The 20,866-nt window shown below is 42.7% G+C and overlaps 1 protein-coding gene across 1 annotated transcript in view; it reads right to left on the bottom strand.

The window, feature by feature from the left end:
* Positions 1–274: 274 nt before the first annotated feature.
* RFWD2 (ring finger and WD repeat domain 2, E3 ubiquitin protein ligase) overlaps positions 275–20,866 on the bottom strand; it is a gene marked incomplete at its 5' end in the record, with an annotated part of 88,245 nt that continues 67,653 nt past the window's right edge. Inside the window, 4 exons of the mRNA XM_010082529.1 lie at positions 275–346; positions 466–626; positions 1,706–1,830; positions 5,828–5,945. Of these exons, the coding sequence (XP_010080831.1) occupies positions 275–346; positions 466–626; positions 1,706–1,830; positions 5,828–5,945 (476 nt within the window). The remainder of the gene's footprint in view (positions 347–465; positions 627–1,705; positions 1,831–5,827; positions 5,946–20,866) is intronic.

The following is a 20,866-nucleotide window of genomic DNA, read 5'->3' as shown; positions in this document are numbered from 1 at the left end:
CACACGCTACGTATATGAATTAAGTGTCACTGGAACAGTCATTGAGGAGACTGCAGCCAGGGCTCGCCTCCTTTACATATCTACTCATCTAAACACAGGGGCTGTGTTTCAATGAGCAAGCCCACAGACACAGTAACATTGAGATAAGGCTCTGCAGTGAGTATCTGCAGGTGCCTTCATTAAAGGAACAAAACCCCACTAATGCACCCACAAAAAACATTAGCGACAGAAATACAATGCTGCTTTGGGGATTTCAGATGCCAAGTAGAGAAACTCAAACACCCAGGTGGAAGAATTCAGAGCAGAGCAATTCCTTCTCCTCCAGCATTTCAGTTACCATGCCGATCTGCAACACCCATAAACAGGAAAGTACCAAGTGCAGTCAAACCCTTCGCAATGCTATTTTGTGAGGAAGCAGGAGGTATTCCTTTCGCACCCGGCTGGGTGCCTGAGCAGAATGCTTACCCCATCTGGTAGTGCCCTCCAGCAGACAGCACTCACAAACTCGTTTGTGTCATCTTCTTTCCGGTCCTTGTCCAGGACACTTTTGACTGTATCAAACTTGAATGTCAGCAGTGTCTTTGAGAGGCCCTTATAGTATAGGTAGAGGGAATTATTTTCGCTTCCTAGAAATAAAAAAATAAACACACAAGATTAGGTTCCGGTAGCAGGCACAGAAATAAGGCTTCTTAGCTCTTTCAGCGTTTAAGACCAGACCAGATATTTCCTCCTTGCAGTTATCACACTCATGGTGCCTTGGCAACTGGGAGCGCTCCACAGCAAACTTTCACGATGCTTAATAACAGAATCAGGCTTTATTACAAGACAACTGCAGTATGCGGTCCACTTGCAAACCGTACAGGATCCCACCTGTTCCCCATCATTTCCTTAGGGAAGAGCATTTTGAGCAGAGCATCTCTGCTTCCACATGAAACACCGCTACAGCCAGCCTGTACAGCGTTACAGCTCTGAGGCAGGTTGCACTGTCACAGTTCTGCTTGCTGTAATGAAGTATGACAGTTTGGTCTGTGGAGGTTTAAGTAAGAGAGACTAGACAGCGTGCAGGCTTTATTTAGAAATCCATCCCAATTTCTGCCTTGCAAGCTGTACAGAGATCAGAGAATACACAAGCGAAGGTCCTCCCTTCAGTGCTGGCACAGCTGTCCTGCTCATCCCACAGCCTGCCACTGCTTTCCCACCCAGACCTGTGGATCTACAGAGGTTCAACAGCCCAACTGAAGCAGTGAAGGGACAGAAACAGCCAAAGGATGCTTCAGAATTATTTGGTCTTCTAGGGAGAGGTTCCCTATGCTGAATCCCAGAGTAAGTGTCAAGTGCAAGACCACTTGTGTGGTCCAGGCTACCGCCCTTCCTTAGAAAGATGTGACAGGACACGTCAGTTGATAAACTTGAAAGACATAAATTATATCAACAGTGACTTTTAAGTGACATAAATTATATCAATAGTTGACTTTTGGTGACATGAAGCCTGAACTGTCACATGTGAAGTACTCATCTGAAATGAGAGAAAACCAAGTACAGACCCCCTTAGGTCAGAGCTCCTCCCTAGGAAGGGAAGTGGAAGTTCAGAATAATCCTCTATTAAAAAGCCCATGCAGCACAACTGCCGGTGTGCTTTTCAGCTGGAGAGGCACCAGCTCTGAGGAGTCCCATTATCATTTGTCACGATGACTGCTCTACTCACCACAGGCGATGTAGTCTCCATTGGATGCAAGCCCTACGAAATTCTTCTCATTGATGTGACCCTTGAAGGAGCGCAAGCAGTGAGGCTTCCCTACGTTCCACAGCTTCAGCTGACTGTCTGTTGACCTGAAAACAATACCTAAAGTTACCCCACTGCCATATGGCAGGTACTCCTCACTTGCAACCCTGCTCCTTAACACCCTACTTGCAATGTAAACGTAGGAAGTCTCAGTGTACTCCAAGAGATTTATCCCACTTTCAATCATATGCAATTCAGCTTGAGCTCAGAAAGGTACCACTGCATTTTACGTCTGTCAAAACACATTACATGTTTAAATAAAAACCTTCCCCCAAGTATTACTCTTCCTTTTTCTTCTCAATTACAGAGCCCTCCACTGAACTGTACAGCCTCTGGGTCATCACTGCCTCCTCCAGATCCAGGACACACTGAATTTTTTTTTTTTTTTTTTAAATTCTACAGCATGGACAAAATCTGTTCCCTTCTCTGCGCTGGCTACAACTCTCATTCATGCCCTTACAGGACTCAGACAGGAAGCAGCCTCCTCCCTCTCCAGCTGCCCTGAAAGCATGTTCTCCTCCTCCTACCCAATATCAAGCAGCTGTGTATAAAAAAAAAAACCACCCATGGGGGCTCAAAGTTACTATTAGCATTAAATTGATGTGGTTTTCTCATGTGTAATTGAGACTGCACGGATACAGATCTCAAACTTCCACTTTTTTCACCTTGGCAGCAAAGCTAAATATTACTATTAAAAATACAAAAACTCTGTTGGGGCTAAATCAAAATGGATGTTTTCCATTGTTCCCCCAGATGCAAACATACCTGCCTTCAAAATGTTTTTCTATTTACTGTGAGCAGACATTTTCCCTTTGGCAAAAGAAAGGAGGTGGAAGTAGTCTCCTCTGCCTGACAGAGCTCAGCTGGACCAGGAAGATCCCAGGTTTCTGGGAGATATAGGATTAATTTCTTCCCCCAAACCTGAGGGGACATGAGCCCCTCTCACTTGCCAGGTGTTAATTCTCCAGCAATTGCCAGGCTCTGATATTCTGGCACTCAATGACTTACAGCAACACACTCCACAGCAGGTGAAGAAACACTGATACAGTGGGACCCAAGCCCTGTGAAGCCATGCTTGAGGAAATGGGTAGTGCTGTTCCAATCTCAAATTTGAAAGAGATTGGGAGCAGGACCTGTCAGCCTGCTGGGTAGGAGGAAAGGGAGGCAGGTAGTGCTCCCCTCTTACAAGTCACAGCACCCAACCTTGCTGCTTTCTGAATATTAAGAGCTGAAGGGAAAAAAACCCCCACCCAATATCCATCAAATAGTACCGACGATATAACAAATTAGCCCTGCACCAATGTCACATTTACCTAAAAATATAGCACAAAAGAGGAGAGACGTGCTTTGTGCTATCCTGCAAAAACCTTATCTCAGCCCTCAATGACAGCTGGAATGACAAAGGAGCGATAAGGCAGCTGCAGCAAGATTTGTCAGTCGTTTGTAATAATAGTATAAGGTCAGATCAAAACAGAGGTAGGAACTTTATCTGTAACACTGTGATTTAAGCAGGAGTGCATTCCTCATCCCAGGTCTTGACCAATGGGGCCCTAAAACAGAGTATTCAGCTTCTCTGCCCGATTCTTGTTCCACATCCATCCCTGCCCTACACTGCTGCTCACTCTTCCTTCCCTTCTCTTGTCCTTACTATCACAATAGCAGCACAGCTCACAGAAAGGGCAAAAAGGTACGTACTACTGCTTTCTTGGCCCACAAGTACAGGGAGGTGCCTTCTGTGCCATCAGGGCAGCTGTATTTTTAAAATGTTGCTTTTAAAAGCTTCAGAGTTGCCTGGAAGCTAAACTTCTGCTGCTTTACCCTGCCTTCAGAAAAGACTAATCTGTGGTCTACAAGCTGTCAGAGTCCTATGACAGCTTGTGCTATTAGGTAACCCATCAAGAAGACCTCATATATACACAGGCACTTAACCTCTGTATTTTAGTATCAAGCATTCTAGATCTCTTCATTAAAATAAAAACACTTAAGTCTATTACTAACGGAATGCTTTTGCTGTTAACGAATTCCCATCAAGCCCTAGTCATGTTTACATTGCTTAGGTTAAGCATGCCACAGAAGAAGAAAGTTATCTGCCTAACGGAATGCTTTTGCTGTTAACGAATTCCCATCAAGCCCTAGTCATGTTTACATTGCTTAGGTTAACTTTCTTCTTCTGTGGCATGCTTATCTGCCACTGGACCACAAGGAGAGGAAAAGGCCATTGATCCTGCCGGTGCTCCACTGCTCTTCTGGTTTCATACCGGCTCCAGAAAAATATCATGGACGCGCTGCTCTGTTAAATCTATCTCTCTGTAAATCAGCGCTGCAATCAATGTGTTTTGCTAAATACCAGGCAGTTCTGAACACCCTTGAGGTCAAAACCTAACTCTACAAGGCAAAGTAAATCAATGCAATCTATAAAACAGCTTTAGCTAGAAATCTAGAGAATCTGAATATACATATCATTTTTTCTTAAATCAGTGCTTGATTTTAGGGAATTATTACTGCTGCATCCTCTCCTCAATTTGCGAAAGACATGAAAAATAACCTACTCTCGACGGCATTTCTTTCTTTTCATGCAGAAAAAAACAAGTGAACTCTTCAGTTAGTTCTCTCACCCTGTTGTTGCCTGTCCAAGTCTGACAGCTCTATCGATACTCCTCCCCAGGACTGTGGGATAAGCTTTTTCAGACAGTCGGCTCAAGCAGGACAGGGTCATTCTGTCCTGAAACATCCCATGGACGGTGCTGCACTAGATCATGTCTGTAAAACATTTCCAGCTTCCTCCTGCTTCTATTGAACCCTTTCTTCTTACCCAGATACGGTTCAAAGCATTAAATTTAATTTTCTGTGTTCTAGGTATTAATTTGCACCCTTATAGAGTTATGATGTTAACAGAAATAAGAAGAGAGGAGCTGATTAAATATAAACAGTACTGGAAGCCACCAGGGAGTCCCCCATCACACAGCTCGGAGTAACTCCCTAACAGCCTGAATACATCTTAAAACACTCTGCTTTGGCTCCAGATTTCTAGAGCAAACTGTGTGAAAACACGGGACAGAACCGAGCTGAATAATCACTGGCTCGGTACAAGGCAGACGACACACTTTCTGGGACCAGATGTACCCCTGTGATCTATCCCTGCTGCCCTCAGGTGTTCTATGCAAGTGTGCTGAGATCAAAGCTTCCCCTGCAGCCCCCCAAGGCTGCTTGCATTTTGCCCACCGTGTAAGAGGGGCTCACTGCTGGTTTATTGAAGAGGCTGGTAGCCAGTTGTTCAAACCTTTCACTATGTGATCTGGTAGGCACACTCATTCCTACATTATGTAAAACCCGCCTAGAACTGAGGCAGCCACATCTGGCTTTGGGACAGAGACATCTGGCCACGTAACTGAAACTGTTGAATATTATTCTTCAGCATCTCCCTAGCAGACTTTATGGCCTACCCTGTCTGAAAAGCTGCATGTCACTACGAGCACAAAACACAACTTCTCCTTGTCTACTTTCTAACCCAAGCATAATCCTAAAAAGGGCCTTCACAGAGTAGATTAATAAATTACCAGAGAACAGATCAGTCAGTCCTACTCAAGTTGTGCTCAGGCTGTGGCTAAACGTGCTCTTTGGATATAGCAGCACTGATCACTTCTGTTGCTCATCAGCTGTGTTTTACCACAGATTACTATCCTCAGGGCTCTGCCAGCAGCCTTCTCTAATGGCAGAGGTCTGGTCAGGAGCATCCTCAGCACATTTTGTAAAAGGAGAGTCCACCTGCAGCTTCCCATCAAAATCAGGGCTTGTGGTCAGGAGCTGCATCTAGTTGTCTTCATATTCCTCTTAAGCTTCTAGCTCCACAAGACAGAGCTGAGCCAAGCGACACCAGGAATGAATTGCTATTTTTGTCTTAGAAAAAAGCAACAATCTGCTTTCCAAAAGCACAGCAGCTAGTGTGCGCACCCACCCACGCAGGTGAACTTGCATGATGGCCCTGAAGAGTGCCGGAAAGCAAGGGCTACCAAGTTTTTAGCCTCCATAAAAGGCAATACTTACGCAGAGACGATTTCTTCCCCGCTCACAAATTTTGCGTAGGAGACTGCTTTGCGATGCCCTTTGAACACCATAATGGGCTGCTTAGTGTTGCGAAGATCGTAGTAGTGAACACAGTGATCTAGAAATAAGAAAGAAGAGGGGCAAAATTTAATCAGATGGGAAGTATGCAGCATGCACGGGACCTCTAATAGGCAACTCACCAAAGCCCTGCCCGCAGCTTCCACACCACACTTAAAGCCTCATCTAGGATAAACAGTCTGCACCATAGCAAAGCAGTGTTTAAGCAGGCTTCTTAAAGCAGCCCCAAAATTCAGTCTGTAAAGGTCCAAGCAGCCTTTCAAAGAGTCAGTGAGAGGAAATGTGCACCCACATGTGTGTGCACATCCATGTCCTCCTGCAAACCCCCTGTGGCCAATGTGCAAGCCAGCAGCTAACAGGACTCTTGTCCCTTCTGCCTGCCACTGCTAACTCCCTGCACCCCCTTTGCCTTCCTCAAGCTGTCCCGTCTTGGAAAACTGTTGGGAGAATTTGAGGTTAAAAGTTCAGTCTGTTTGCCACTTAAATGGGATCATGGAAAACAGGGAATAAATTTCTCATGCTTACCCTAAATGGGTAACCTCCATACTTTTGGTTTTTGCTTCTCTCCTTTATTACCGATCAAGACAGAATTAGCATTTCTGCTAATGAGAGAACAGACTAAATTCCAGTTCTTCTTAAGACACAATTCACAGATGTGCCGCAGTGCCACAACCACATAAAAGGGATAGCAACAGAAAGAACGATACATTTTCTGCACAACTAAATGTCAATTCCCAACGAAATAGAAAAATAAGAATAGAAAACCCCATGAGACTCAGGCCCTAAACACCCCCAGTGCTCTTTCCAGCTCAACAAGGTTAATAAGCTTCTCCCTTCCCGACTTTCAGTCTTTAATGTTGAACTTCATTTAATTATCCCCTGCTATTCTGGAAGCGCAGGAGGGAATGCCGCACATACACAAGGAAACCGAGCCGGACGCCTTTCTCACCAAGCAACTTGCGATACCCAGACGTCAGCTGAAAACTGCTCTGACCCTCCTCCCACTGAAATAACACCCCACCAGTGGAAGTTTATCACAAAGATTACACGGAAATGAATTTAAATGCCAATAGCTACAGTTATTTTTGTATTTGCGCAGCATTTCAAAGCAGGGCTCTCAGCCGTACAAACACCACCCAGCTGTCTCCAAATCCCATGTGGTTTGAGAGATAACTGGATTTACATCGATCAGGCTACAGCAGCCGCCGGCAGACCAGCAAGGGTAGCTTCTCCCTGGTATTAACAGGCTAATTAGTGGCTGTGGCAGGATGGGGGGCTATATCAGAAACACCTTCAGTAAAAAGAGGCGAGCAGGCAAGTCACCTTCCTCTCTAACTGCTCCCAGCATCTTGCTCTCTGCATAAGATGGGATCAGAGATTTCTCTGGTAAATTTTTTTTTCTCTCTCCCTACTTGCTGTGCAAAAGCAGACGCTCCAAGCAGCCACACCAAGTTTTCTCCATCACTCACACCAGGCAGTGAACTGTCAAATTACCTTGTTGAGTTGAAACCCAACAGTCATTACATCCATTACTACTAGCACTGAAATCCTAGAAGTGCTGTACCTCCAAAGTGCTCTTTCAAACACTGTTTCTTCTACCTCTGAAATATTAACCCTCTGAATGGCTGACGCCATCACCCAAAATCCCAGCGTGTTCCTACCATTTGGGTGTTTTAATTAGCTTCAGACAAGCTGACGTTGCAAAAGGCTTATTCAATAAAGGGGTTAATTTTCAAAGAGACTCTGAATTAAGTGTTAACATTCCTTCAACAAAATTTGGGCATCGTGGTCCCTTCCACCTCTCTGAAAGCTTGAGCCAAAAAACTCCACATTTTCTCATCTGGCCAGTGTACTACAAAACAGTCAACCAGCAATTGTTATTTTAATGAGCAGAGTGATTCTAGCAGGGCTCTCTACTAGGAACCAGTTAGTGGATAAGCCTTTCAAGCCTATTTCTGCTCATAGTTGCAACCTCCTCTCCAGCCGGTCTGTCATTAGGATGCCTTTTAAGCACCAGATTTTATCCTTCAGAGGGTGGGAGGGAAAGGTGTACCTGCGGATGGCTGCATGTGAGCAGCTGGAGCAGCGTGGAGAGGAAAGAGCTAGAGTAGAAAAGACAAGTCCATTTGCAGAGCAGAGATGCGAAGTTGCATTCACCTTCTAAATATCACAATAAACAGCTCGAAGCCTGCCGGCATCTGGTCCCAGCACTGCGTGTGCCTCCTGGCGTTGGCAGGGCAATCAATCACTGTCTGATCTGATCACAACGAGTCGGAGGGAATGGGCAAGGCCAGGGGGTTCTAAAATTAGACACTTAATTATTAATTGATTATTTCAGCAGCCAAAGTGTTGGTGCCCAATTGAGTTTTTTTTTTTTTTAAATTCAATTGAAGCAGCTATTTTTAAGTAGATATATGAAGATGAATGCTCACTGCATTCATTAAAATCAGAACAGGTGGTCATGTTTTACAATTAAAAAGATACTCTCTCTTGTAGGCCATATGGACTTCCTGAAAACATGATAAAAATGCCATCTGCTGAGGAAGCAGAGAGCCCAAAAATGAAGCTAAATGAGAAAAATACAACTCCCAGGTACCCCAGCAGCAACCACGCCTGGATGAGTTTGACAAGCTGAAATCCCAGGCATGTCAGCAGGTCTGAGGCAAGATGCTCTGGAAAGCTCAGAAAATTAACTCTTCCTAAGAGGCAGCTGAAGGTAAGGAAAACAGATTGGGCATTGAGGAGAATCAAAAGTTTCCCAAACTTCCAAAACCAGTAAGCTCATCCAGCATCCCAGTGCTGGCTCCTGCCCTCGGCATCCCTGAAAAATCACAGAGCATACTCCACCGCTAACCAGCAATGCACAGGGGTATTTGCTCTTGTTTTGCTCCTGAAACATGAGCATTAAAGTCATCATTTGGTAACTTTTTTGCAGCTCTACAGTTTCCACCCCAATCAGAAAACTCCCTTAGAACAATTTCAACTTGGAAATTACATTTCCACAGTTAAAAAGCCTCATGCCTAATCCATGGGCAGCAACAGCTTGCTGCTTTACTTTTTCTTCTCTGTTCAGGCTTAATTGAAATATATATGAGACAATGGGAAAGAACATGTATATATATACCACAACAAATTAAACACTCTGAAGCAATTCTCATCTAGTTCAACGTCACTGCAGAAGCTGAGCATGACAGAATCCTGCTGCTGTGCCTTCTGAATTCAAATGTTTGCTGGCAGGCAGTATTTTTTATATGTATATTTTTTAAGAAGTCATCTCAGAAGGCAAAAAGGGCAGCCAAGCTCTGCCACTGCTGCTGAGAGGTCTCTGACCACAAGTCTGATTTTAAATAGCGCTTTTCCAGAATGCTGAAGAACTGCTTCCTTCCCTTAGGATGCTGCTGCTTTCCCCTTTGAGCCATCTAGTGACAACTAATCAAGAATTCAGACTTTTCCGAACTTATGAAGGATCTCACCACCTCTTCAGTAAATATAACCCACATCAGCAAAAGGATGGCATCCCTCATCGCTTGGCAGCTCATCAATTCACAGGACTCCAGCAGGCAGGAGCAGGGCGAAAAGGAAGGATGGTTTTGTAACATACAAAGTAAAGCGATCAACACCTTCTCAGTCCCAGTCCTTAGACTCAGCTGGGTTGTTGGCTGCATCCCTATCCCTGCAAACTGATATGTGGTTACAAAATTTTAGGCAATCAGGTTAAAAACTTCTAAAAAAAAAAAAAGAGCTAGGAATTGCTAATGGAGCCAGCAACATCTTTGGTAATTTCAGCGCTGTTCAGAAAGATGGAACTGCTCTTGGACTTTTAGTTGTTTAAACAACAACAAAAAAAGAGGCAAAATCTATTTTTGTCAAAAGTGATTTTCTTTACACTTAGATTTGTTAATGAAATTCAGAAAACAGCTGTAACTAGCAGGCTTTAGACTCTCATTACCTCTCACAGAGCTCTTACAACGTATGGAGGAGCAGCAAGTCCAGAAAAAGTGGGTGAGGGTTAGGACAGAGCAGCACACAGCAGCAGTTTGTTTTTCACCAAGTACCAGCACATCCAGTGTAGCAAAGCTCACAACCCAAAAAGCAGAGTGATTTAGCTCTCCAGGTACCCAACAATTCTCAGTAACATTAATCTTCCAGGTCATATGTCTCACAAAACACCGTGAACATTAACCAGTCTATGGCACAAGCTAACTCACAGACCCCCCCAGGCTTTTTTCGACCAAGAACCACTTACTCGAAGGGATATCAAGCCAAGGACAGCAAACCAAAAATATACCTGCAGTGCAAGAGTTTTATATTCAGTGGATGTAACAACTAGAAAGCCCCAAGAGGTGCATACAAAGGCTCTGTGGCTCTCCTCTGGAAAACTGAATTGCTGGAGAATCAATGACCATTTTTCTTATTTCAACCATTTAGAAATGCATATTTCTCAACTGTTCAATATTTAGATTATCGATCCATTCAAAAAATAAGTAATTTACATTGCTCTCAGATGTTTCAGTACTTATAGACTTGAGTCTAGAAGTGATGCTCACTGCTACATGTCAAATTAATGTTGCAGCCAAGGAGATTTCTCTATTCAAAAACAAAGGTGCAGGGTGGGGAGCCAGATGTTAATTAAGTGGTCTGCTACAAGTCTTCTGTTACCAAAGCACATTTTGGACCTTTCTTGTTTTTTTTAAAAATAAAGAAAATATCTTCAATAGCAAACTAAGGTGTCAAATTAATTTCATATATTAACGCTCTGGCTACAGCCTGCAATCCCGCACACCTCATGCCACAGCTCTCCTACTGAAATGGAAGCCCAGGCTAAAGCGAAACCTTTAAATGGGTTTCTCTTGCGCTTCTGTGATCGTGATGATCTGATTTGTTGCATCTAGTAACTCATCTCCCAGCTTCATCTATTTGTCTTCCTCAGTATGAACTTCAAGCTTGGATCAAGGCTGCCTCTTTTCACCAGCGAAACTCTGTGCATAAGTAGTAAGAATAAGAGACAATTTATAGTCTAAGGGATGTATTTAAATGACTTGTTCAACAAGATTTAAACTGAGTCAGAGCAAATTTGGTGCCAGATACCTCTGCGCAACTCCAATTAGGTTATCCTGAAGAAACCAGAAGAGCAACAAAATAAAAGGGCACAAAAAAGCCCACTAAATATCTTTAGTCAGAAAGAAAGATGAGAGGCATGATTTTGTAGAGTTTGATTCCATTTCTAATTTCACTGATTAAAAAATGATTTCAGAGGTCCTGAAGGAAGCACAGATTGGTCAATACATATTGAAGGGGTTAGCTGAAATCCAATTATTTATATTTAAATCTCTACCTATAAAAATTGATCTTTCACTTGTTTCATCTCTGTATACCAAGTGTAAGCAAAATTACTCAGCACAGAGTAGACAGAACGAAGCCTTCAAAGCTACCTAGAATTGTACCTAGGCAACTTGTTTAGCAGCAAAATATAACCATATCCTTCTGCCTTCAAGTGTCCTCCAGAGCCCAGTGGTTCAAACCAAAGCTTGTGTCTCAAGTGTCGCTGGGTGAAAGAGAAGAGTACATGGTGTTGTTCCCTTAAGTGGTATTCCATGAAGGAGAGGGCAAGTCACCTTTATGAATTTTTGTTGAACATAGATAAACAATCAGCAGAAGAAGAGAACTTTAACATCAAGATGAGTTAACCAAACATCTCTTTCAACCAAGCTCGGTGTGATTTCTTCCTATAAAAAGGAAGCTTGTGTCCTCAGAGATAAAGCCTTTGGACTAAAAATGGAAACAGAATCAGGAGGCACACATGCAATCTCCATCTTCACCGTTAAAAACTTTTCATCTGTTAGTGAGGAGAAAAAGAAGGAGGTAAAAAGGGGCAAGATTCTGATTTAAAAAAATGAACTGAACTCCACAGTAGCACACTGTACTACAGTGCACTGTGTTGCAGTGCGCTGAAGGTGACTTGGCACATTAGATGCCTTGGTCCTTACAGAAACCTGAACAAGGGCCAGACAAACAAGTGCTGCTCTTTCTCAAAAACCTGAGAAAAGACAGACAGCTGCTGTCAGAACCCACACCTTGAAGACAAAATGCTTTAAAATGTATTTCCTTTAACTTGTAAGGAGATCTACAAAAGCCTTAGCACTCTCTTGATTTTGAAGCTATCTAACAAGCTGCACACTCACTTAGAGACTAACTAAAAAGCTATTAATAAGGAAGCAGAACCTCTCCTGTGGATCTTCTACCTACCTCCACACCAGGAAACAGAGCCTCCCCACAAAAGCAGCAATATCAAAGGCTCGTCAAAGGAAAACTCCGGATTTAATTATGAGGAATCCAAACATCCTACACAGAGTGCAGCTTCTGTTTGAACCCCGTTTTTGCTCAAGGGTCCTTAAAGTCATAGAATAATGTAGGCTGGGAACTTCCAGCTCAAAGAACAGACAACTGCAAAGTTGTATTTGGCTTCCAAGTTAAACAGTAATGTTCCAGGTTCCTACTCAGTCCTACTGAGCATTTCCAAAGATGGAGATTCCGTAACTTCTACATCATCTTAGCTGCCTTGAAAAGTACTCTTATGTCAAAGCATTAGGGTGAACTTTTTTTTTAATCCAAATTTGCTTAAGCTATTTGCTACTGACGTAAGAAAGGAAAGGCATTAGCCCACCTCTCAGCATTACACAGTGTTAATTTTTAGGCTGTGTTTTGCTGCATAAGGTTCTGGCTTCTCAGATATTTCAGGCTTTGTCTACCTACTGCCACGTGATGGGGGTGGAATAAGGCACTGCCATACAGCTCTAGTTCTCCTTTAGCTTTTTTGGGTTTTTTTGTGTTTGTTTTGTTTTTTTCTTACTAGTGAAAAAGAAAATGGAGAACTGCTGAACTTCAACTGTTGTCACGTCTGTAATACCAAACAAGAGCACTTGGAGATCTTCACGTACCTGAGGTGGCTTTATTGTACAAGTTAAGGGTGGAGATGTTATCTCCTCCACAGCAGAGAGGCAGGCTGGAGTTTGAACATCCATATGCGGGTCTTGCTCTGGAGAGAAGACTGAGGACACAGGACAGCTGAACACTCCATCTTGGGGAATAATTCAGCTCAACATGCAAACCTTCATGCAGTCACCACTAAGACAGACTATTTTGAATCAAGGGTCTCTTCCAGGGCAGAAGAGAGTGTATGGAGGAAAAAAAGGGTCTTTATTATAGCAATAGAAATGCAGGGTGGCATTTGGGCGTTCAACAAAGAACGGTGAGGAAGCCTGCCAGCCATCGAAACACTATAAAGAGATTTATTTCATTTGACAGAGTAATACCGGGATGGGATATGAGCAGCGCAGGCTTTGGCCTATCATCAGCTACTTCAGGGAGAGAAGACAGTGCAATAGTTTCCACTACATAAAGGATATAGATGCCCTGGGAAAAAGAGAAAAGGTGGCAACACATTAGGGACAGGAAACAAAGTGGACTTGAATTTCAGCGAACAAAGCCCTGCATCAAAAATTAACACAAGAATTTTCTGAAGAAGAAATTAGATAATATCGACAGCAGTGAGCTGACATCAGTGCCCTCTTTACAAATCACTTCCCTTACTGTAAAGGAAGGAGATTAAAAATGGGTTTGATACAGCCTGAAGCAAAGACCCTTTGACAGACAAAACTATTTGGAGCATTTTGCTGAAGAATGCAGTGTGCTGTTTTCCACTTGCAGCATGACAAATCACATGAGGAGGAGAGAGCAGAAATAAATCCACTTCACCCCAACATTTCCCTGTAGAACATTGCAGCGTGGGCAAAGCTAACTTTTTTTTTTTACCTTTCCTGTTTATACCTTCCCTTAAAAAACAAAACAAACAACAGTAAAACAAGAAAATTTTATCCCAACAGCACATTAAAATGTTTGCTGTATATAGCTTCGTATTCACAATTTTCTGTTCCAGCAGAAATTGCAAGTACTTTGTTTCTATAACTAAGACAAAATTACCTATCTGATGCATTTGCTTTTTCCTCCTCTTTGTACCTGGAGTACCCTTTGCAGTAAATGAAGTTTTTCTCCTAATAACCATTTTCTGTTGCCCTGAGGGAATCTCAGCAATCTCTTCCAGAAGCAATGCTCTGGTCCACAGCAGCAAACTGGAACAATGCCCTTATATTGTATTTCCTCTTCGTGCTCGAGATGATTCGGGATGCGGCACTTCATTTATGTTTGCTGTCGGAGTTCTGTCTAGACAAGTGGCCTCAAACACCGCTGTACCAGACTCCCAAAGAGCTCCCACACACCCTGTCTTCATAGGTGTCAAAAATTCAATGGCTACCCGAAGACTGAACTTTGGAAAAGCATTCAATAGATATTTTTCCTTGCAGGTCAAAGCCTCCTCCATCTGCTCTTCCCTTACAGCATGCTCTGAAGACTACATAAGATTAAGCAAGATCTGTACGATTTATTTTGCTGGTGGCAAAAATCTGAAAAAAATATATAAATCTCAAACCCTTTTAAGTAAGGAAGCCACAGAGCCCATGATGTCAGCGAGGAGATGAAAAGGAAGTTTCTAAAGCAGAAAAAGGCACATTTAGGGATGACAACTCAATCTCACTTCCTGACACTTCAATACTGATGATGGGCCACTGCCTCCAAAAATCATATTTGGGGAATCCAACACAAATCTAACGTCCAAAAATCATATCTGGGAAATCAACACAAATCCAGCCCAGGTTTTTATTTAAATGAACACCTTTGAGAAGAAGAAAAATGCCTGAGTGTGCTCTATTTAGCAGACTGGATGACAAGGGAAGCAACACAAGAAAGGTCCACTCCATGAGAACTACGCTAAAGAGAGCTGAGGTTAGATTAAGCATGTCTGGTAGCCTCAGTTTAATCCCTGGCAAAACCAACAGCACAATAGGCACCCTCTACCAAGGAAAGCTCAGGGATGCGACAGCAGAGGGTTTCAGGTTAGCACTTGAAATATTTTGACAGAGCTCTGCAGGGAAGACTATACACTGCTTCAGCCAGTGATTTTCATCTCTTACTAACACCAAATGCACTATTTTTTTTTTTTAATGTATATCAACACTAGCATTTCACTAAAGATCTATATCTCCCTCTGCTGAACAGATGAAGGGAACAGCAGCCTTGATGGGAACCGCCAGCTGGGTTTTTAACCTTTGTATTTGACAGATTCCCTATGGCTTGAAGTTACAAATGACATTTGCCGGGTTATGGATAATGGTCTTTACACACTGGGGCCATTTTTTCCTGACTTGTCTAAAGCTTTTGACACAGCAGCCCATAAAACCTCCATCCTAAATAACTTGTCTCGTGTTAAGGAGAGAAGGAGGAGACATAAAACATTAGAGATCTTAATCAGTTGAGAAAAGGGCTCTGATGGGAGGGGGAAGCAAAACAGATTTCTCTAGAACTCCTTTGAAACTTTGACCTTTATGGTTTTAAAGAGCTACAGAGATTTCTCACAGGAATAAGGGATAGCTGGGTTTTGTGCAATTCAAAGATTGCCTTCTATCAGACTGTTGGAGAAACAAAATATTCAGTACACATAAGGAAGATTTACTAATGTTACAAAACCAATGAAGACAATAGCAGCATCACCCTGCAGCTTTTATAAGAATTCATTCTTTACATCTGAAAGAAAAAAGAATTATGTACTGCTCAGACTTTTAATCCAACTTTTCTCCTTGACTGTGTAACTATATGCACTAGTGCATGTAGGCCAGTGTCCAAAATTAGTTTTAAGACACCTAGAACATGTAAGAACAGCCGTTTTATAATAAAAGGTACTTCAACCTGTGCTGTCTAAATGCACTACATCTCTGAAGATCTGAAACTTCTCACAGGGGCACCAGGGGTCTTGTTTGTACAATGACTCTTGGATACATTTTTCAAAGCCAAGAGTACTACCTCATTTGTCAAACAGATCTCTCCTGATTCAAGATACTTATTGCACACAGTATTTGTTCTTACTGCAAACCCATCCCAGCTCTGGTTCTGGAATGGCTCAAAGTTGTGCAGGTCATGGAGCTGTGACAGAGGAAGAGGGCAGCACAGGGGGGCTCCTAGAGACAACAGGCTCCAGGAGGTCAAGATCACGTAGATAAGGGCTTAAGACATTAAGGAACATCCTCTCCAACCTTTTAGTCCAGAACTACCTTTTGCTTCACTAGCCTGAGGATATATAAGCCTTCCTGTACTAGGTTCTGGAGATGGTGACATGATTCATCACCTAAACCGCCCCCAAAGCAGACTCCACTAGAAGAGATGATGGATATTAAATACAGCATCACAATGGCTAATATTCAAGCTTAGATAAAGAATGCTTAAACCAAAACCCCAAACATATAGTGGGATTACACAGACAAGGAAATCAGCACAGGACAATACGTGATGATACACAAGTATGCAAGGTAGAAAAGAGACAACGTACGTTGCTACACAATGAAATAAGTGACATGAAGGAGAATAGATTTACACACCCATCTACAGTCTTACTTTTTTTATCTTCTTGAGATTCAAATTGCTAAGAGGGCAAACTAACTCTTCTCAATCTAGCCCAAGTGTTTCAAAATTCTCCTCAAATCCACACGCAATGCTCAGATACTATCAAAGCCTTTGAGACGAGAGCCCACACTGCATTTGCAGGTTATAGATTCTCCTATGCAACGTGACAAGCTTCACCAGTTTGTATAGAAAAAAGTAGTGTATGTTCTAAAAGTCTAAGTGTGCACAGTACCCAAATAAAAGTCTGGAACGGTTAATCTACACAGCAATCTGAACAGGAGATAACACAGGAAGCCATTAAAGGCAAATCTCATTCCAAGGAGCAATTCCTTTAAATGAACCACCAGAAAAACTGCAGCTTTGGAAACTGCCAAGGTTGGAAAGGATTAAACTCTAAGGGATACAGCAACAGCTAGTAGCGAGACCAATTTGACATTCTGAGGAAAAGATGAATCTTGGAGTTCTGTTCCTGAATTTCAAGGCTCATTTCAATTTTAATTTGAATTTTGTAACACTCACTAAATGACTTCTACACCAGTCAGAAGACAAAACGTTCAGGGAAAGAATGTTTAAGCAAACAATTAGCATGCTCATTTCTGCTAATGACAGATTTATCCTTTTCTCCAGAGAATCAAATGGAGTTTTTCAACATTTTATTTGTTCACTTGTTACCGAAGTGTGACGACCTCTGGGATGAAGTTTGGAGACTCCCAATAGGTCTTTATATTGTTACTCACTATTCACTGCAAATGCTTTATCCAACACAGGTCGGAGACTACTTTTCCTAAGCAAGTAAAAAAGTTACATAAGCTTTTACACTCTGAAGCTTACATGACACCTGCACATACAACATATGCTCCATGCCGATGAGTGGTTTGGGTGTCCTTTCACGATTTCCTGGCAAGCAGCTGCAGCAAGGCAGGACAACACCATGCAGTGCCTGGCCGGCCTGTGGCATCTCTGATGTGCTGATACAGGCAAGTCAGATTAACTGCAAACATCACAGGCTTAAATAACATGGTACAGCTGCAGTTCTCCTGCTTGTCAGTCCTGAGCAGAAGCAGAACACTATCTACCTACCAGTGCCAGAAAGATTGACTTCACCAGGGCAGCAGAAGGTATGGCTTGATACTTCACTTTCAGTTGCATCCCAGCATCCAAGAAGAGGAACCACCTTAAGATAAACCTTCAAGACGGTGCTTTAACCTAAACAATCCCACTAAGCCCCGTGTTTCCCCCACAATAAGTACTGTCAGGACAGAAATATGATCACAACCACATTGGCCAAAAATACAGATTCCTCCCAACGACCCCAAACTGACTGAAGTGCTGTAGATGCTTTCAAAGGTTACAGCAAATGAAACCTTTGCAATGAATTCTGTAATGAGTTTAAATTATGAGGTGACAAGTGTGCACTTCCAAAACACAGACCTTGTCCCCTATTTCCCCTGCCAATGGCTTCAGATCATAAACTAGAGGAAGATTATTGAATACTCATAAAAAAAGACAAAACACTCTGCAGGTAAAGTCAAACACAAGTAATGGGCAAGCCCTGGACTGCTGCATGTCATACTGATTTCATAAAGGCTGAATTTTGAGCACTGCTGTGAACTTTTCACAGGCTTGAAAGAAACGCCTAACCTTTGTCTGTGCCTTTGAATACTGTGCTTAATTCCTGTGCTAAAGGTAATCTTGTAGCTTAAACCCAAAGAAGCTGCCTAACTCCACCCTAAACATGTCATATATTCACACAAATAGATTATTTCTGAGTCACTGCAGGCTTTCAATAGAGCAAAGTACTTACCCATGAGAATCTATTAAGGTAAGACCTTGCTTTCAGCTGGAAAACATTAATTCTCTTCCAAAAAGGCACACTGCCTTCTTGGTCATTAATATCACATAATTTTTCCAACCTGAGTGACAAGGCAGACAAGTCACCAGATCTGAGGCAGCATGAAAGGCTAGCTCTACAGAGAGAAGTTTGGAAAAGAGAAATCACTGCTCCAGTTACCGCAGCAGAAAAATCAATATTTCACTGGACAAGGATGGTCTCTGAAGTGGTCCCGCTTGGACACCAGGTGTATTAGCAAAATTGAATGATGCTGATAAAGAAGCCACACATGTCCTTGAACTGTAAGTGCATCAGGGTGATGCGGAGATCTTAAGGTGTGAGTAAATAGTTGCAAATGAAAACAAAGCTGTTAACATCGCAACAGGAGTCCTTCAGCATGCTGGATGCTGTGGATCAGTATCATTAGTTTTCAACAATGAAAGAAAGGTAGCAGCTTTCCAAGCCAGAGTGCGACGCCATTCTGTAATGCTGAAGATGGTGCACAGGGAAGATCTTTAAAAAGCACGCAAAACCTGCTGGGCAAGGGCAAAACCATCTTTGAAGGAAAAGCACTTTCTCACGAAGTGCTCTTGCTCAGCGTCACTGTACAAGTGGGGAAGGGAATAAGAAGTAGGGTAGGCAGGAAATAAGAGAAACCTCAGCACTGGACACCTCAAGGCCAGGCTGGATGAGGTTTTGAACAACCTGATCTAGTGGAAGGTGTCCCTGCCCATGGAATTGGGGTTGGAACTAGATGATCTTTAAGGTCCCTTCCAACCCAAACCATTCTGTGATTCATGTTCAGTGAGGATTCACCCTTTGGTAGCTAAGCTGATCTCAGTGCAGGCTGCCAAAAGCCTGTCTAGGGCTAGCACCAGTGCTCTATGAGCAGGGCATGAGGCAATCCAGAAAAAAGGCAATTCAGTTTTGGCCACACAATTGCCAGCATGAGGAAGAGACGGAAAAGCAGAATTCAGAATGTTTAGAAGGGAGTACGGTATCCCCAATTCAGGTAGTCTCAGGCTCTGAGGATGTAAATAGTAAAACCAACATAAAGCAGCACTGTCCCATGTTTTCCCTGCCGTGGTCACTTCATCTGAACGCACACTGTCAAGAGTTTGTGACAATGCAGTGAAGCAGTTTGGAGATTGAGATCAAGGTCAAAACTAACCCAACAAAACCTTTAAGCTCTGACCACGTTGCAGCTATTCTGTTGCTCTCTTCCACCCATTCGCTGCTTCCACTTATTTTTTGAAGCCCCTGGAGAGTACGTAGTTTCTGTCCTACATCTCTGCAGCCCTGAGGAACCCCTCTCATTCCCCAATCCAACCTGCTAGATTTGTGGGTCCTACAGGAAAAAAAAATATAGCATGTGAGAGGATGACGCATCTACCGTAAGAACTCAGGAATGTGAAGTTCTGATGACATGATCTCTGCATAATATACGGGAAATAAAAGGTCAGTGGTAGCTGCTGACAGTATTACAGCATGCTGGGAATAAAGCATCGCTACTATCAATAGCTACGCTTAGCTCACTAGAGTTAGCAGACAGTCTGATCTCACCCAGACTACACAACTTGGACATTCAAGCTGCAAACTGCATACGGTTTCAGCCCCCCCCCTTTTTTTTTAAAGCAGGGAAACAGTACTGCTAGAAAATATATGGGTTGAGGACATCAGTGCTATTGCTGAGGCAGAACAATAACAACTTCAGTCATGATTTATATAGCTAATTTTAGGATAAAACCCTATCTATTTTTAAGAAGAGGAAAAGACCAAAAAATTACCTGATTTCGTATTCGGCAGTGATTACAGTTTATGCTGCCCAATGTTTCAACTCAGTAAGCATGCAAATAGAATATTTTATTAAAGTAACAGACAAAAGGGATCTTTTCTTCTTTATGTGCCCTCTCCACTGCAACAGATTTTATCAGGCTTCAGCCAGACGCACTAGCTTCCCTCTCACCTGAAGTGCCTGTCTGGTTTTAAGAGAATTATTTCCCAACCCAAATACCCATTCCTCTCTTGTATAGGCTCTATTTCCAGTTTATTGCTCATTTGTTCTGTTTTAAGCTACCAAAATGATCTTTTGGCCATCTAAAGGCTTTCAGAGTGAAGGGCCCAGAAAAGAAACATATCTATCATCTATATTAGATGGTAATCCTGGGATTTGCTTCTATAGTGGCAAGTAAAGCATGGCATCTGACGCCAACCCAGTACTCTCTACTAAAGGGAAGTGCTCCGTATGTAGATACACAATCTAACACCGCTTTTGACCATGGCTACATCTAAATTAAAGTGTCATGGCAACTCCTTTCATGATCACTACTCGTGTTTACCAACAGCTATATGAAAACAGAGGGTTTGACCAAGAAATCCACACAAATCCCACTTCCAACCCACATCACATCTTTGTCAGGAAGCATCATTCAAGGCAGTCATTTCATGTTCTCCTTCTGCTGCCAATGATGGGCAGGGACCCGCAGAGGAACTCAGCACAGGGGAGAAAGCTGTTCTCCATGAAGAAGGAACAATACGATATGAACAGCAACGAGCAGTCTAGCAGAGCGAACAGAGTCTCATCAGGGAGAAAACCACAGCCAAAGCTGCTAGAGCAATAA

Source organism: Pterocles gutturalis, unplaced genomic scaffold (assembly GCF_000699245.1).
Source record: "Pterocles gutturalis isolate BGI_N339 unplaced genomic scaffold, ASM69924v1 scaffold37719, whole genome shotgun sequence".
NCBI lineage: Eukaryota > Metazoa > Chordata > Aves > Pterocliformes > Pteroclidae > Pterocles > Pterocles gutturalis.
This window is presented reverse-complemented; position numbering and strand designations above follow the sequence as displayed.